Raw genomic sequence first — 13,119 nt, 5'->3', positions numbered from 1 at the left:
TCCTTTTACGGCGGCGGTGACGAGGATTGGGGAAAAGGAGAAATTAAGAGGAAGTGTCATGAGAGCTCGGATCGGAGCTGGCCTTTCCTTCGAGTTTCTTTCCTGTACCAGTGCCAGTGCTAGTGTAGGTACTACCTTCTGTGCGGATTTTGTTCGCCAGCTTTTTTACTTTTTATACGGACTTTTTTCTTTTCATCTTTTTTTTTTTTTTTGGCCCTTGCAAAAGCTCCTCCTTTCCCTTTCCTGCGGCATGCAGAAGTTAAGTCTTGGGGGGGTAGAAAAGGGCATGGGTTCTTTCCCACGACGCAAATATGTATATGCAGGGGTCCTGGGCTCATGTTCGTGAAGATTGCGAGTTGGCGATTCGATTTCAAGTTTCCCGGCGAAAAGGCTTAAGGGCCTGGAGAGGGGAGAGGGATGCAAGTCCAGCGACATTCTGAAACGTTATCGAACAACTTTCCGAACGAGAGGACTATCTGGGTTCCTAGCAAGGCTGTTTTTTGCCTCCGAGAATTTAAGAGGGGCATGGCATGTCCGGGGTATCGATAGCTTTTAGGCTATCGAAAGGGATCTGGTCAGTTGCTGGATTCCTTTCCTTACTTCGTACCTGTTAGTGGTGGACTATTCTTCGTAATCTAGGTTCGCTGTTGATCGATTAATCGATTGAGCACTTTGATATTGGTAACATATATTGAAATGTTTGCCCGGTGGGGACTGTCATGCAGGTTATGATGCAGGGGCACGAGAAGGTCATTCGGACTCGATTTCGGTCCCTTTTCGTGATCGATTTTCATTTGGGTGGCTTTTTTATATCATCCTTTCTTCTTCTCGAAACAATCATCGAGACGAAGTATTATATTTGGTTGTATTAGTAAGTTATTAGAAGTCTCTATTACATAGTCAGAATCCCGCTCTCGGGATTCGGGATGGTCGAACGGCTTGAGCGTGCGGAGATCGCCAGGCTGGGGGTTTTACTAGAGGAAGGTTCGAACGTTCTAGTTCCCGTGGATAGAACGGTAACGTTCCGTTTTTGATATATTAATTTCGATATTGGAATTTTGGCAGATGACCAACGGTTCGGTGTATCGGAATGAGCGTCGTCCGTGCGTGGTTTACTTGAGCTTTTCAGCAAGCAGATTCGAAAGCTGTCTATGTCCCACGCGAGCTATAACTAACCCCTCGAGAAGATTGTAGCAATTATCCCTAAAGCATATATAGACAGATATTAGTTGGGAATTTAAGCGGCTATTACGATAGTTTGGTGTATCCGCAAAAGGTGGGCTATTGATATTAGTTCGAGTGTGTTAATGGTGTCACCGGATTCTGATAAATTTTGTTAAGGAGCAATCAAGGTAACAGTTTTACGTTATTATATTGGATTGTTGTAATACGCAATTGGAAATGAGATATCTCCACAGCTCGTATAGAAATATTACAATCGATACGGGTCCTGCGATGTATAAGTGAGTCCAGATAACGTCCTTGTCGCATGAATTAAAATTTATGCTAATTGATGCTTATGGATTTTCCGTCGAAGGGGTTCTTTTAGGATCCTTGTCGACAATCAACGGGGTTTGTGCTTTGGGGCGCATCAGTGTGCATATAATCCGAGAAGAGTTACTGGGTAGATCAGTGGGCTCTGTGCCGGGATACAGATGTATGCTGCAGAACTTACTTGCATACATATGAATTTGTAAGACGTCAGGATACTTTCTGTCTTTGGAGGTTCTGAGCGGCTTTTGGCCCTTGCTTGCTTGGGAAAAGTGCCTTTTGCCGCTGGGCTGGGCGGTGGATGTCGTTGTTGGACACGCATGCAAGCCCTCGACCAGTGAGTCCCCTTCCCTCTGGGTGACGGAGGAAACAGAAGGTGTGTGGGCCTTTCTTTGACATTGGCCAAGGGTATCGTGTGCAAACAAGGCAGGAAGGAACCAACATTGTCGTCGACAAGATGTTTCTCTTGGTCCCTAGCGGCAACTCTCGGAGACGCTAGTTAGAGGACCATGGCCAGCAGTGGAGCCCCTTTAAACGAACGAATTTCAGATTGTAAAAAAGTCCCGCGAGCGAAATCCTTTTGGTAATTTTGCATATATCGCACCACTTTCGTTGAAACCTGTAGAAAAGAAATGGGTATCGTCTTTCTAGGGCCCAAAACTGTACAAGTCTTCAATTGATACAGACCTCCAAGTCTACCTCGATACCGTATTTCAAGAGACAAGTGACACAAAACCGATTGAAACTTTGTGACTGCAAGTGCGATGCTTGTACAGCTTGTATAATGTCATGTCTGTGGTGGCATGTTTTATCGATTAAAATCCGTTTCCTCAACTGCCAATGTTGGCAATCCGTATCGATCTTCTGTTAAAAAACTTCCTATCTGATTGGTTTTGTCGGTCGCGGGGAGACCTTGTGTGAAAGTTTTTTGGCATGGCACTTTCGTCTCAACTCTTTTCGGCAAGAGTTGAGGCACTATCGAACGGGTTCGGTCGGCCCCTGCGCGGAATTGACTGGGAGCACCTTGTCTGCGCTTGATTTGGGACTGTTATCGGTACCGCCAAAGATTGTGCGCACCGGGACCAATTGTAACGATCCTTTCGAGAGTCTTGAATGGATATCGTGACTTGTGGGTATGGATGGATGTACTGTAAGTACCATCCGAGCATACCTGTCTATCCCGAGACGTCGCATAGTTATTAGTCTTTCCGGCATAGGATCCATGGGCCGGAAGCAGGTCAGAGATCGGGTCCACATTTCGGTTTATATGTAGAGCAAATGCTGCAGTAACATCGATGCTGTTCGCCTCTGCCGTCTCTGCCCTTTTTTTTTCTTTCTTTTCAGCCACCGTCACTTTTTTCGCTTTGGCTAACTTGCATTTCGCATAACTGATACACTCTGGATTTTATACCGACAGGATGGGAAATCCTTTTTCTTGGGACGAGGCGAATACGATTTGGGAATTTCTTTAGCATCACGTCAGGGAGGACCTGGTAAACTCCAAATGAACTTATGTCTTTGTTCGTTACTCGGATATTGGCCATTTGTGAATAGCATCATGGCGTATTATTAGAGTATCTCTGTCTTGTAACCGGAATCTCCAATGAATTGCTGAACTTGTCTCCTCGAAATGCCGGAACCGAATGGTCTTTGACCTGGCTCGGGTAGCAGAGAAGCCAATCAATTGTGTACTTACCTATCCTTGCTTTGTGAAGACGCGCATGTGCAAGCAAGAAAGTTTCGAGTCGTCCGTCGAAATCCTTGCACCTTCCGAGATGCCAATGTACGGTACAGCGGCATCGACGTCGCCTAAACTAATATCTACGACGGATATATATCTTGTTAGTCGGGATAATATTGGCCAGACTTACTGTGGTTGTGGTGGTGCATTGTATATAATCTGTAGTATAGCTCATTTGGTGCAGAGCGGGACTTGCTAGGGTGTCCGGACAGCCTTGTCTCTAAAGCATCGCGTCTTTCCCTTGCTCTGCGAAATAACCCCTTTACTTTTCCGCTGCTCAACACATTTCCATTTCTCCTTCTCCTTTCCTTCTCCCTTCCCTCATCACCTCCCCCATCACATCGTCTTCTTCATCTCCACCATCGCCATCGACACTTCACTACCCAGCTCGATATCGCATACCTCTCGGCTTCGTCGCCTTCAAGTCGCTTCTTCACGGCCGACTGCGATTCCTAGCGATAGCTTCTCTGACTCCTTTCTGTCGCTGGTACCAGCCTCACCATCCCCAGTTGCTTATGCCCTCATATCATTTCGTTCTCCCCCAGCACACTTTCTCCACCGCACCGCCCCATCTGACCAATCAACCGAAGCACCGTTCCCTTTTCAATACACCGGCCGGGTCTTTACCAATTAAAAACTTCACTGTAAATTTCCCCTTCTTTGCTTTTGCTTCGTCCTTGTCTGGGCTTCTCATCAAAACCCCCGATCTGTCACTAAAGTAATCCCAGCTCGCTGGCTTGGAAAACGGCTTTCGCGAGAAGATCCCTATTTCTCCCTTTTGATTCGTTTCCTTCACACCCATTTATAAGAAACTCCACCTCCGCTGCACATCCTTTACGTGTGTTTTTTTTTTTTTTTTTTTTTTTTTTGGTCCCGATTTCCCGTCGTCGCGTCTAGAACTCGACTTTATCGAGTCTTGATTTCATATCAATAACCAATCGGCTTCAGGAGCAAGAGCAAGGCACTCGAGGCGATCGACCCGGCTTTTCCGCATAAGAACTCTCGCGATTCCTGGAAATTGGTCTGCAGCGTGAACTAGTTTAATCGACAACCGGACGGATATCCAACAGCCGGCTTACTCCTGACGATAATTCGTGGATCACAATAAAAAAATTACCCTTCACTCGGTCTATTTGATCGTACTCTAACCTCCCGATTATATCAACTGTGTAACAAACGATGTCTTCCGACCTTCAAGATCGAATTACGGCCGCGAGGCGCGAGGCTGAAGGGCTAAAGGAGAAGATAAAAAGAAAGAAGGATGAGCTTGCCGATGCTGATTGTGAGTTCTCCTACCAAATACTTGGTTATCCGAACAAGATGCCGACCCGGAAACTCGAACTAACCTCACTGTTTTTCCAATGATTAGTGCGACAGCTTGCTAAGGAACAAGTCGAAGCATTGCCACGAACCTTGATGAAGAATCGTCGCACCCTGAAAGGTCACTTGGCCAAGATATATAGTATGCATTGGTAAGACGCATGTCATTGTAGAAGATCGCTTCCGTCGGCCATCGCTAACAACCATAAAGGAGCACTGACCGTCGACATCTCGTCTCCGCTTCTCAAGACGGGAAACTCATCATCTGGGATGCCTACACAACAAACAAGGTTCACGCCATTCCTCTTCGATCGTCATGGGTGATGACTTGTGCATATGCACCTTCGGGTAACTACGTTGCATGCGGTGGCCTTGATAATATCTGCAGTGTCTACAATCTTTCTGCACGCGACGGACCCACTCGTGTTGCCCGAGAATTGTCTGGACATTCTGGATACCTGTCATGCTGTCGTTTTTTGAATGACAGACGTATTATTACCTCGTCTGGTAAATATCCCGAACTCTTTAATCGTATATTGCCTCGGTTATTAATTGGGGAACGATAGGCGATATGACCTGTATGCTTTGGGACATCGATACCGGTGCAAGAATCACCGATTTTGCAGACCATCTCGGTGACGTTATGAGCCTTAGCGTTAACCCAACAAATTCCAACATCTTCGTCTCTGGTGCTTGCGACGCCTTCGCCAAGTTGTGGGATATTCGTACCGGAAAGGCGGTCCAGACTTTTGCCGGTCACGAGTCAGATATCAACGCTGTGCAATTCTTCCCTGACGGTAATGCATTTGGTACTGGATCCGACGATGCTACTTGCCGGCTGTTCGATATCCGTGCTGACAGAGAACTCAACATCTATTCGGTAAGATTGGACTGCATCTTAAAAAAAAAAGGGGGGGTTTTATCAACTAACAATCTTATTTAGTCGGAACAAATATTATGCGGCATTACTTCCGTCGCATTCTCTGTTTCCGGACGTCTCTTGTTTGCCGGATACGACGATTTCGAGTGCAAGGTATTTAGCTCAGATGACACTCCACGGCCTGATATTGGTTTACTAATTTTGTTGAATAGGTTTGGGATGTTCTTCGAGGAGAAAAAGTTGGTGCCCTGGTTGGCCATGAGAACCGCGTCAGCTGCTTGGGTGTCAGTAATGATGGCATCAGTCTTTGCACGGGATCTTGGGATAGTTTTGTATGTTTCCATCGGCCACTTATTTTCTCTATTCTGACCTGCTAACATGTATAACAACAGCTACGAATTTGGGCATGGTAATCACCTCTCGCCCAGCTCACTAAAAGTGATTTCATATACTATTATCTCGACGATAAGATCCATGATGACGATTCGCTTTTTATTTCTTTCTTTTTTTATCCTCATGAGCCCGCTTTGACGCCAGCCAATACCCACCAAATTCGAAACAGTCAAGCACACAGAAACCCCTACGTGACGGTCCGCCGGAGTCGAGATTGCACATTTATTTTCCCCAAAACTCAATTGTCAAGAGCAGATGGGTAGCGTCGGCTGTTTCAACTGCCCTTTCAGTCACAATCCATCTATACTCAGAAAAATAGGCGACGACTCAACCGCCATTAACTGCCAGCGACTCTCTTGTCGGGTGTTTCCGTCCTTGTTTAGATGTTTATTTTCCTAGTCTTTCAATTTCGTTATGCTTTTTTTTTTTTTTTTTTTCGAATAATGCATCTTAATCATCTGCTGTGTCGCTTTTTTCATCAAGCAAAGGAACGGTACACGTCTGTTAGCCTGTAATTCCCTCCCCTGGGGCTTTCTGCTTCCTTGAGCATTTGTTTCGCTTACGATTTGGCGATGAAAGCTCTTTTCCTTTCCCTCTTCGACATCCTTATACCTCTTCTTCCTGTCGAACTTTTACTATATATAGTTTCTTCTTTCCCTTCCCTTCGACTGTAATATGTGTTACTATAGCCCACCTTTCCACCTCGTCTCCTTCAGCCTGTTTCTATAGGTTTCCCTTCCCGGGGCCTTACCGAATATCTGTCAAAAATATGGTTCCAATCAAACCAGGTTTTTCTTTTTGGCCTTTTTTTTTTTTTTTTTTCTATTGTTAATCTTTTGCGACCCCAGGAGAAAAAGCGATGTTGTTTTGCTGCGGATATTCTAGTTTTCCCTCCTATTTCCCTGACCTTGCCTGTCTACCCTACCGTTCCTGTAGCTTGTTTCTCTTTTCCCCGTCTTTTTATTCTCTTTCTCTAGCTCCTTTTTAGTAGTCGGTGTTAATGTACGAACCAAATACATGGAATATTATGTTCTCTTTTTTTCCTTTGGGATGGATGTGAGAGCTGCAGGCGGATGTAGATGTTAACTAGTGATGGGGGGAAAGATACTTCTGCTCAGGAGAATTCTACCCGTTTATATACCTAGGTACTCTTTCGAGAAGAGGGCATCCGGAAAGCTTTAAAGGGGGGCTAATTTATGTGTGCGGCGATCCCTTCTAGAAGTCTCAGGGGTTAACGGTTCTTTGTTATCCGATTCCCCCCCGTAACAATTGTATCGTCGTCGGTCGTGCGTCGGTGCTAGCTGCAGATGGTTCTTTTGAGGTATATGGCCTGATCGATTTAGCCTTTACATGGGTCTTTTACGAGGGTGAGACCCGCCGTGGCTAATGCATATGCAGAGCACGGTTGATTGTCGACAGGGCCCGGGGAGACTGATGATGGGTATGGTTTTATGTTACATAGACTTTGCTTGTAATAGGGTTCATAATATGGATTGGATATCAAATAACTGGGTGCAGATACTTGGTAATTTGAAACTAGCCACGGGCAGGGGACGTCTAGCTCTCGTTTCATGGCTACATCTTATACACTTCGATTTCAGGCGTATACTGGTGGGTTTATTAGGCTAGTATGGAGACAAATGAATATTGATTTCATCCATTGCATCTCATAGAATGTTAACATTTGAGAAAGAGCGAGACTTCCAACGGCCAAGATATTTACTTTTTTGGTGGATTGGGGTCACTCTCGTGATTGGGGTTTATAATATAATACAATTGTATATGTGTGTCCAGATCGATAGATTCGCAGTTGCAGTTGAATTACCTAGATACCTGTTGATCATACATATTTCGTTGAAACCGTGGATATGATTGGGGCGTATAGCCTAGCTGCAATCGGTCAATCCTGTTCAATCATGAGTCGTTCTCACAATATATACCATTGGGCTCCTTCCAGGTTTGATTTTGTCCTTTGTCCCTTCATATGATCATCCACTTTGTTCATTGTATCAGTAGCTTTGTCCACTCATCACTACTTGGCACAGTGCTTTCGACATTCTCATCCTCACTTCCAATATCGACATTAATGTTTTCGTATATAAGCAATGATGGCTAAGTTAGAATTATGTTACGATATAGGTAAGCGTCCTATGATCTAATAGCAAGGAATAATTGATTTTTAGGACCAGAGCCTGGAAAACTTTCAAAGATCTTATCGAACTATGGAGTCATGTACTCGTAGTATGAGTAAGAAGAGTATAGTGTTCTTGTCTAGTTACTCTAGATTAATATACATTCGATGTGTATGTGTCTGCTGTCCTGATTCAATACCAATCGTTCTCATTAACCACGGTATCAATCTCGTCGTCGTCGCTGTATACGATAACATCGTCAACAATCTCTCGGAAAACAAGAGATTCCCCACGGGCTTCTGGGTGTATCGATCCATTCCCAGGCAACAAATATTCAATTCTCACACTCAAACCACGGTCAGAGCTTAGCTCCAGGTTCTGCAAATCGAAAACAAAGGCCGCAGTGATTGAATGTTTGACTAGACCTGTAGTTTCCCCTGCATTATCTAGCTTCTTCGGTATTCGAGTGGAGACACTGACGAAAAGTTCAAATTTTCTTTGAACTTTCCTGACTCATCGACCGTTTCCGGTCCTTTCCCATGCATATTGGAATAGCCCCATACCCGTGATGATAATGCCTTTTTGTAGATCATACGAGCGAAGTCCTTGAGGGTAAACTCGTCATTCACCACATCTATCTCGGCTTCTCCATCGACTAGACCAGTTTCAGTGTCTCCTAGTGTCTCAATTGCTAAACGGATACCATGGATAGTCCAATTCAATTCGAGCATAATATGTATCCTTCAAGGCTTGGTCTTCGAGAACTGAAGGGGGGATGGTAGTTCCCTTCCACTGCCAGGTTTTCCATTGGAGTTTTTATTAATTCTTGCCAAGGTTTGGAAACGAAACGCGTGGATTTAAGAGTTCTTGGGATGGAATGTGTTTTAAGATTGCTTCGAGGAGTTCGTTAGTGTCGAGGACGAGGGATGAGGTGGTGATGTTGGGGTTCATATTTATATTTTTGGGACCTGGTCTGTGAGGGATTGGGCACAAGGTTTGGTTTATTGGATTGGCAAAACCCTTCGCTTTATTTTTGCATGAAGGCAATTGAATGAGAATACTACAGGGGGTGTATGAGTTTGCATTTTTGAAGATGATGTGCGAGAAGTGTGATATCGTCACATTGTTGTATTTTGTGAAGTCCCAGCCTCCCCAGACAGCTTCATGCTATCCAATACCATTCTCCACTAACAATAATCCTAAAGAAGATAGAACAACTATTGGAATTTAGTTATTATGGGTTCGGGTATTGGTATATATGCATTGTCGTATGTAAACTTCCTAATTTTGCGCCGGCCTTGCTTTAACGAACTCATTGGTATCCACTATATCATCAGAGTCGCCTTCGTCCTCGACCTAGTATCAAAACTCGAACGTATATAACTTCTTCACGATATTTGAACGGGAACTAGACTCGTCTCTTCGAAGCAATAGAATCAATGTTCCGAGTTGCTTATTACAACTTTTCGGGCTATGGTGTCCTAATTTTATCCCGAAATGGCTCGTAAGTAGTGGAGGACTGTTTTATAAAGGTATACCGAGGAACGTCGACTAACACCTAACAATGTGTACCGAATATATATGTTTCGAGGATCTGTTTAGGACCTGGGACATGGCAATTGACTGAGGTATAGGTTGCAGAACGAATTTAAACACATTATTTGTACGTCGACATAACTTAGAGAACGGTGTTAGCCGGAGACTAATCGACCAATATCTGACATATACCTGTTTAAAAAGTTCGAAATTAAAAGCAGTTTGAGAACTGTTTAGTATGACCGAAGGATTGCGAGAATTTGTTTATATGTGAAATGTCTACTATTGGATTCACATGATTGCTAACCATCACTATCCAGAACCCATAAGTTCAAACTCTGCGGGTATTCGGAACTAGGATTGATTTATAATAGAGGCTAAAATAGCGTAGGTTTGCAGTGTCACGACTGGGTACGAGACTATGTCACGACGACCGTTTAGGAAGTCAAATTGTAACCACAAATGCTAGATCTAGGGATTTGATCAAGAAAAGTTTTTCTGGAATCATGATTCCCAGCCAGCTGGAAGGGCAATGTGGGGCGGTGTGCTGAGAGGGCCCTATCACGAATGCCTATCTTGTAATCCGTCAAAGCTTTATAAGATTCAAGCGACCAAATTACCCATAACAGCCAGAGTGGGGCGGCCGAAAGCCGGTCAGGGGATCCGACCCAGCTGTGAGATCAATCCACTTCTCTGAACAACAATACTTGATAACTATTGCTTGTGACCATTGCGGTCATCTGCCGGAATCGTGTCCTAAGATGTTTCGCCCTCACTCCGCTGACTTTCGATGACAGCATCCTTACTTCACAGCTTATAACTGGAATCAGAGCACGCTACAAAGTTGAGTAGGATTGGAACCAGTCCCGTAAACTAGAGTCGTGTGCGCTAAACTAAGTCTATGGACCTATGAACTCTCCGAGAACCTGAAACGTTGGCTGTTGGGGCTTGCATACTGTCGTGTCTAGAGCTAGCTCGGGTTATCGATACTCGGACCCCGTTTTTTGAGACAATTGATATGGACCGTTAATATTCGTTATATAGCCTCAAGGTACAGGTTCCATTCCCAATCCCGTGAGCAGCAGCGGTACAGTGCATCGAGCCCACTTCAACCACGTTTTTTCGTTAGAGTATACAAGGGGTCTGCCCGCAGTTTGGTATGATATTACCCGACCTCGTTATTCGATTTTCTCCTAGCGAACGTGAATTCCATTTATTGACTGGGCTTGTTTGAACGTTTCATGGATCCATGGAGAGCAAGGAGGGGGTGCAGAAATTCCCTGAACACCACATACAAATGTCGACATTGCCAATTGTCGAACGCGAGCTGAAACCGGCGGTAGTTTCCGAAGATCCCTTGATTGCTTCGTTCACTTCTCGCCAGTTACATAGCGATTAATTGGACGAAAACGCGCAATTATTAGTGATTACCGCTAGAGCTGAAGTGTGTAGCTTGCTCGGGTGTTTTGAACCGTTGTTAGCATGTTAGGCTAGCAGTTTGTATTCGTAATCGTCGAGGTGACGTTTCGGAAAAAGTTTTCCCACTAGGTTGAGATGTATTTTTTTTGTCACACAGGCTGAGGTTTTTGGCGATGAGATGATAAACTTCGGAACAAGGCCAAAGGGAAAAACTAATAGCTAAGTCGTTGATCGAGTTGAGTGCATATTCTTTTCTTTTCCCTAAAACGTATGCACCCTCGATGGGAAAAGAACCCGGTACGGCACGGTTGCATAGACCAAGACGTTGGTTTTGTTTCTCATCTGTACCCCTGACAGGGCTGTTGCAGCTGTGAGGTCGGGGTGCTGATATGCAAGGTACGCGCTACAACGTGATGGATCCCGTCCCGAACTTTTTGAGCTTGAATTTTGCTCGTCCCTTTTCTTGTGTCAGCGCACCCCTTCGAGAAGCATGACCACATGCGCCACGCCGGAATTTTACTAGTGATCCGATAAAACCCACATTCGCATTCGACCTGAATGAGGCCTTAGAGAGCGAGCTCTGCAGATCTTTTGAGTGAATGAACTCTGAGAGGAAATGTTGGTGAATGCGACGTTGACGATTCGGGTTCGCCTTTGTGCATTTGTGAAATGGTGTCTTTGATGCATCACAAGATGTTGGATACTCATCTATGGGCTGGATCAAATCTGGCCAGTACAATGGAAGAAGAGGCACGGGTAAAAGCCCACCCAATTCAGGGACGAACGAACAAAAGGGACGGGAAGAAACCCGGTCGTCCACAATCACACTCATCCGCTGCTTTGGGCCTCCTGAGCTCCAAACAGACGAGCGTGTGCGGATTAAACGAAACCTTGAAAGGGATTTAAAGAAGCTGGACCTTCGGTTCTATCGAGATTTGATTTCTTTCCTAACCACATGTCGCACCTCATAACATAATCGGCTGAGTGAGCTGAAGTCGCACACTTAAAAAAGAGACCTATCTTCCTCTTGACTACTATTTTATGACCTTCTGTACGCCAGCGGTTACAATTAATTATATTACTTGAGCCCAGACTGGATCTTCCCTGTGGGATTTCTAGAACAGAATAAGGGATCTTGCCTGCAGCAGCTGTAACACCACCTCGACACTACCATATTATAATCAATTATCTAGACGGATTGCAATTATATTATATTGCAATTGCGCAGCCGGTGGTATTTCCCGAGCCAGATTGGTCTTATACCATATTGCTCCGTATTGTTCCAGGACCTAGAACATTTCCAGCCCTACATTACATATCATATATCACCAGAACGATTCAGTTTGATAATACTCCTCGCCTGGGGGTACAAGGAACATTCCGACTTTATCAGTTTGACAGGTCTGTACACGAAAAAGCTAGCGCCGAACTGCACGGGGCTTATAACTTCCCTCATCGCTTACCCCTTCTTTCTTCAGTCAGAATCCACAGTTAACCGACTGAATTCGAACTGAATTCGAACATCTGGGCTGAATAATAAAGAGCTCGGGATATTAAGAGTTTTTCTGTGGAGAGTGTAGACTGCAACTATTGCTCCCCCTTCCCTCTGGATATTCTAAATCTGTAATGCTTTGAATGGGCTTACGGCTGAATGGCTGAATGAATGAATGTTCATGATCACTTGTACACCTAGGTACTTAGTATAGTACTTATGCAGCATTGTCTTTTATTCCCCTGGCTTCATTCGGTTTTCATTCGGAATTAAATTTTAAGCCAATTAACTAACTAGCTAACCCGAAGTCATCTCCCGAACATTATAGCAAACAGACACAATCAATCAATCAATCAACCATCAAATCACATATCATCAATCACCCGACCGAACGAGGTCACCCCGGCTTTCAATCCCTTAACGGAGTAAAGGAAAAAAGCTCACGGACCGACGAGGTTTGAGAGTGTTCGAACAGTGCCCAGTCGTCCGAATTTCTAGGCTACCCTCCTCCCCTCTCTTTATAGTCTGAAACGCTGGTGTGAGATCACCAGAACCCTGCATCGAACGAGCCTTCGAGGCAAAACTCTTTAGTTCGCCTACTAGCCACGCGCGAGGTTGGCCCTTGTTCATGATCATCGTGTAGCAGATATATACGATACTTCATATCATAGGTAATATTGGATTGAAGTGCAAGGATTAATCTATCGAAGGGTCA

The 13,119-nt window shown here is 44.7% G+C and overlaps 1 protein-coding gene across 1 annotated transcript; it reads left to right on the top strand.

Moving 5' to 3' along the window:
* Positions 1–4,411: 4,411 nt before the first annotated feature.
* DFL_004756 (uncharacterized protein) lies at positions 4,412–5,845 on the top strand (the record flags this gene model as incomplete). Its single annotated transcript, XM_067633903.1, has 7 exons — positions 4,412–4,514; positions 4,602–4,704; positions 4,764–5,059; positions 5,119–5,432; positions 5,496–5,585; positions 5,645–5,764; positions 5,825–5,845. The coding sequence occupies 7 exons, from the start codon at positions 4,412–4,414 to the stop codon at positions 5,843–5,845; spliced, it is 1,047 nt and encodes a 348-aa protein (XP_067492026.1).
* Positions 5,846–13,119: the final 7,274 nt, after the last annotated feature.

Source organism: Arthrobotrys flagrans (genome assembly GCF_004000055.1).
Source record: "Arthrobotrys flagrans strain CBS H-5679 chromosome Unknown unitig_0, whole genome shotgun sequence".
Taxonomy (NCBI): domain Eukaryota; kingdom Fungi; phylum Ascomycota; class Orbiliomycetes; order Orbiliales; family Orbiliaceae; genus Arthrobotrys; species Arthrobotrys flagrans.
The sequence above is the reverse complement of the archived record's forward strand: the minus strand, read 5'-3'. Positions and strand labels throughout refer to the sequence as shown.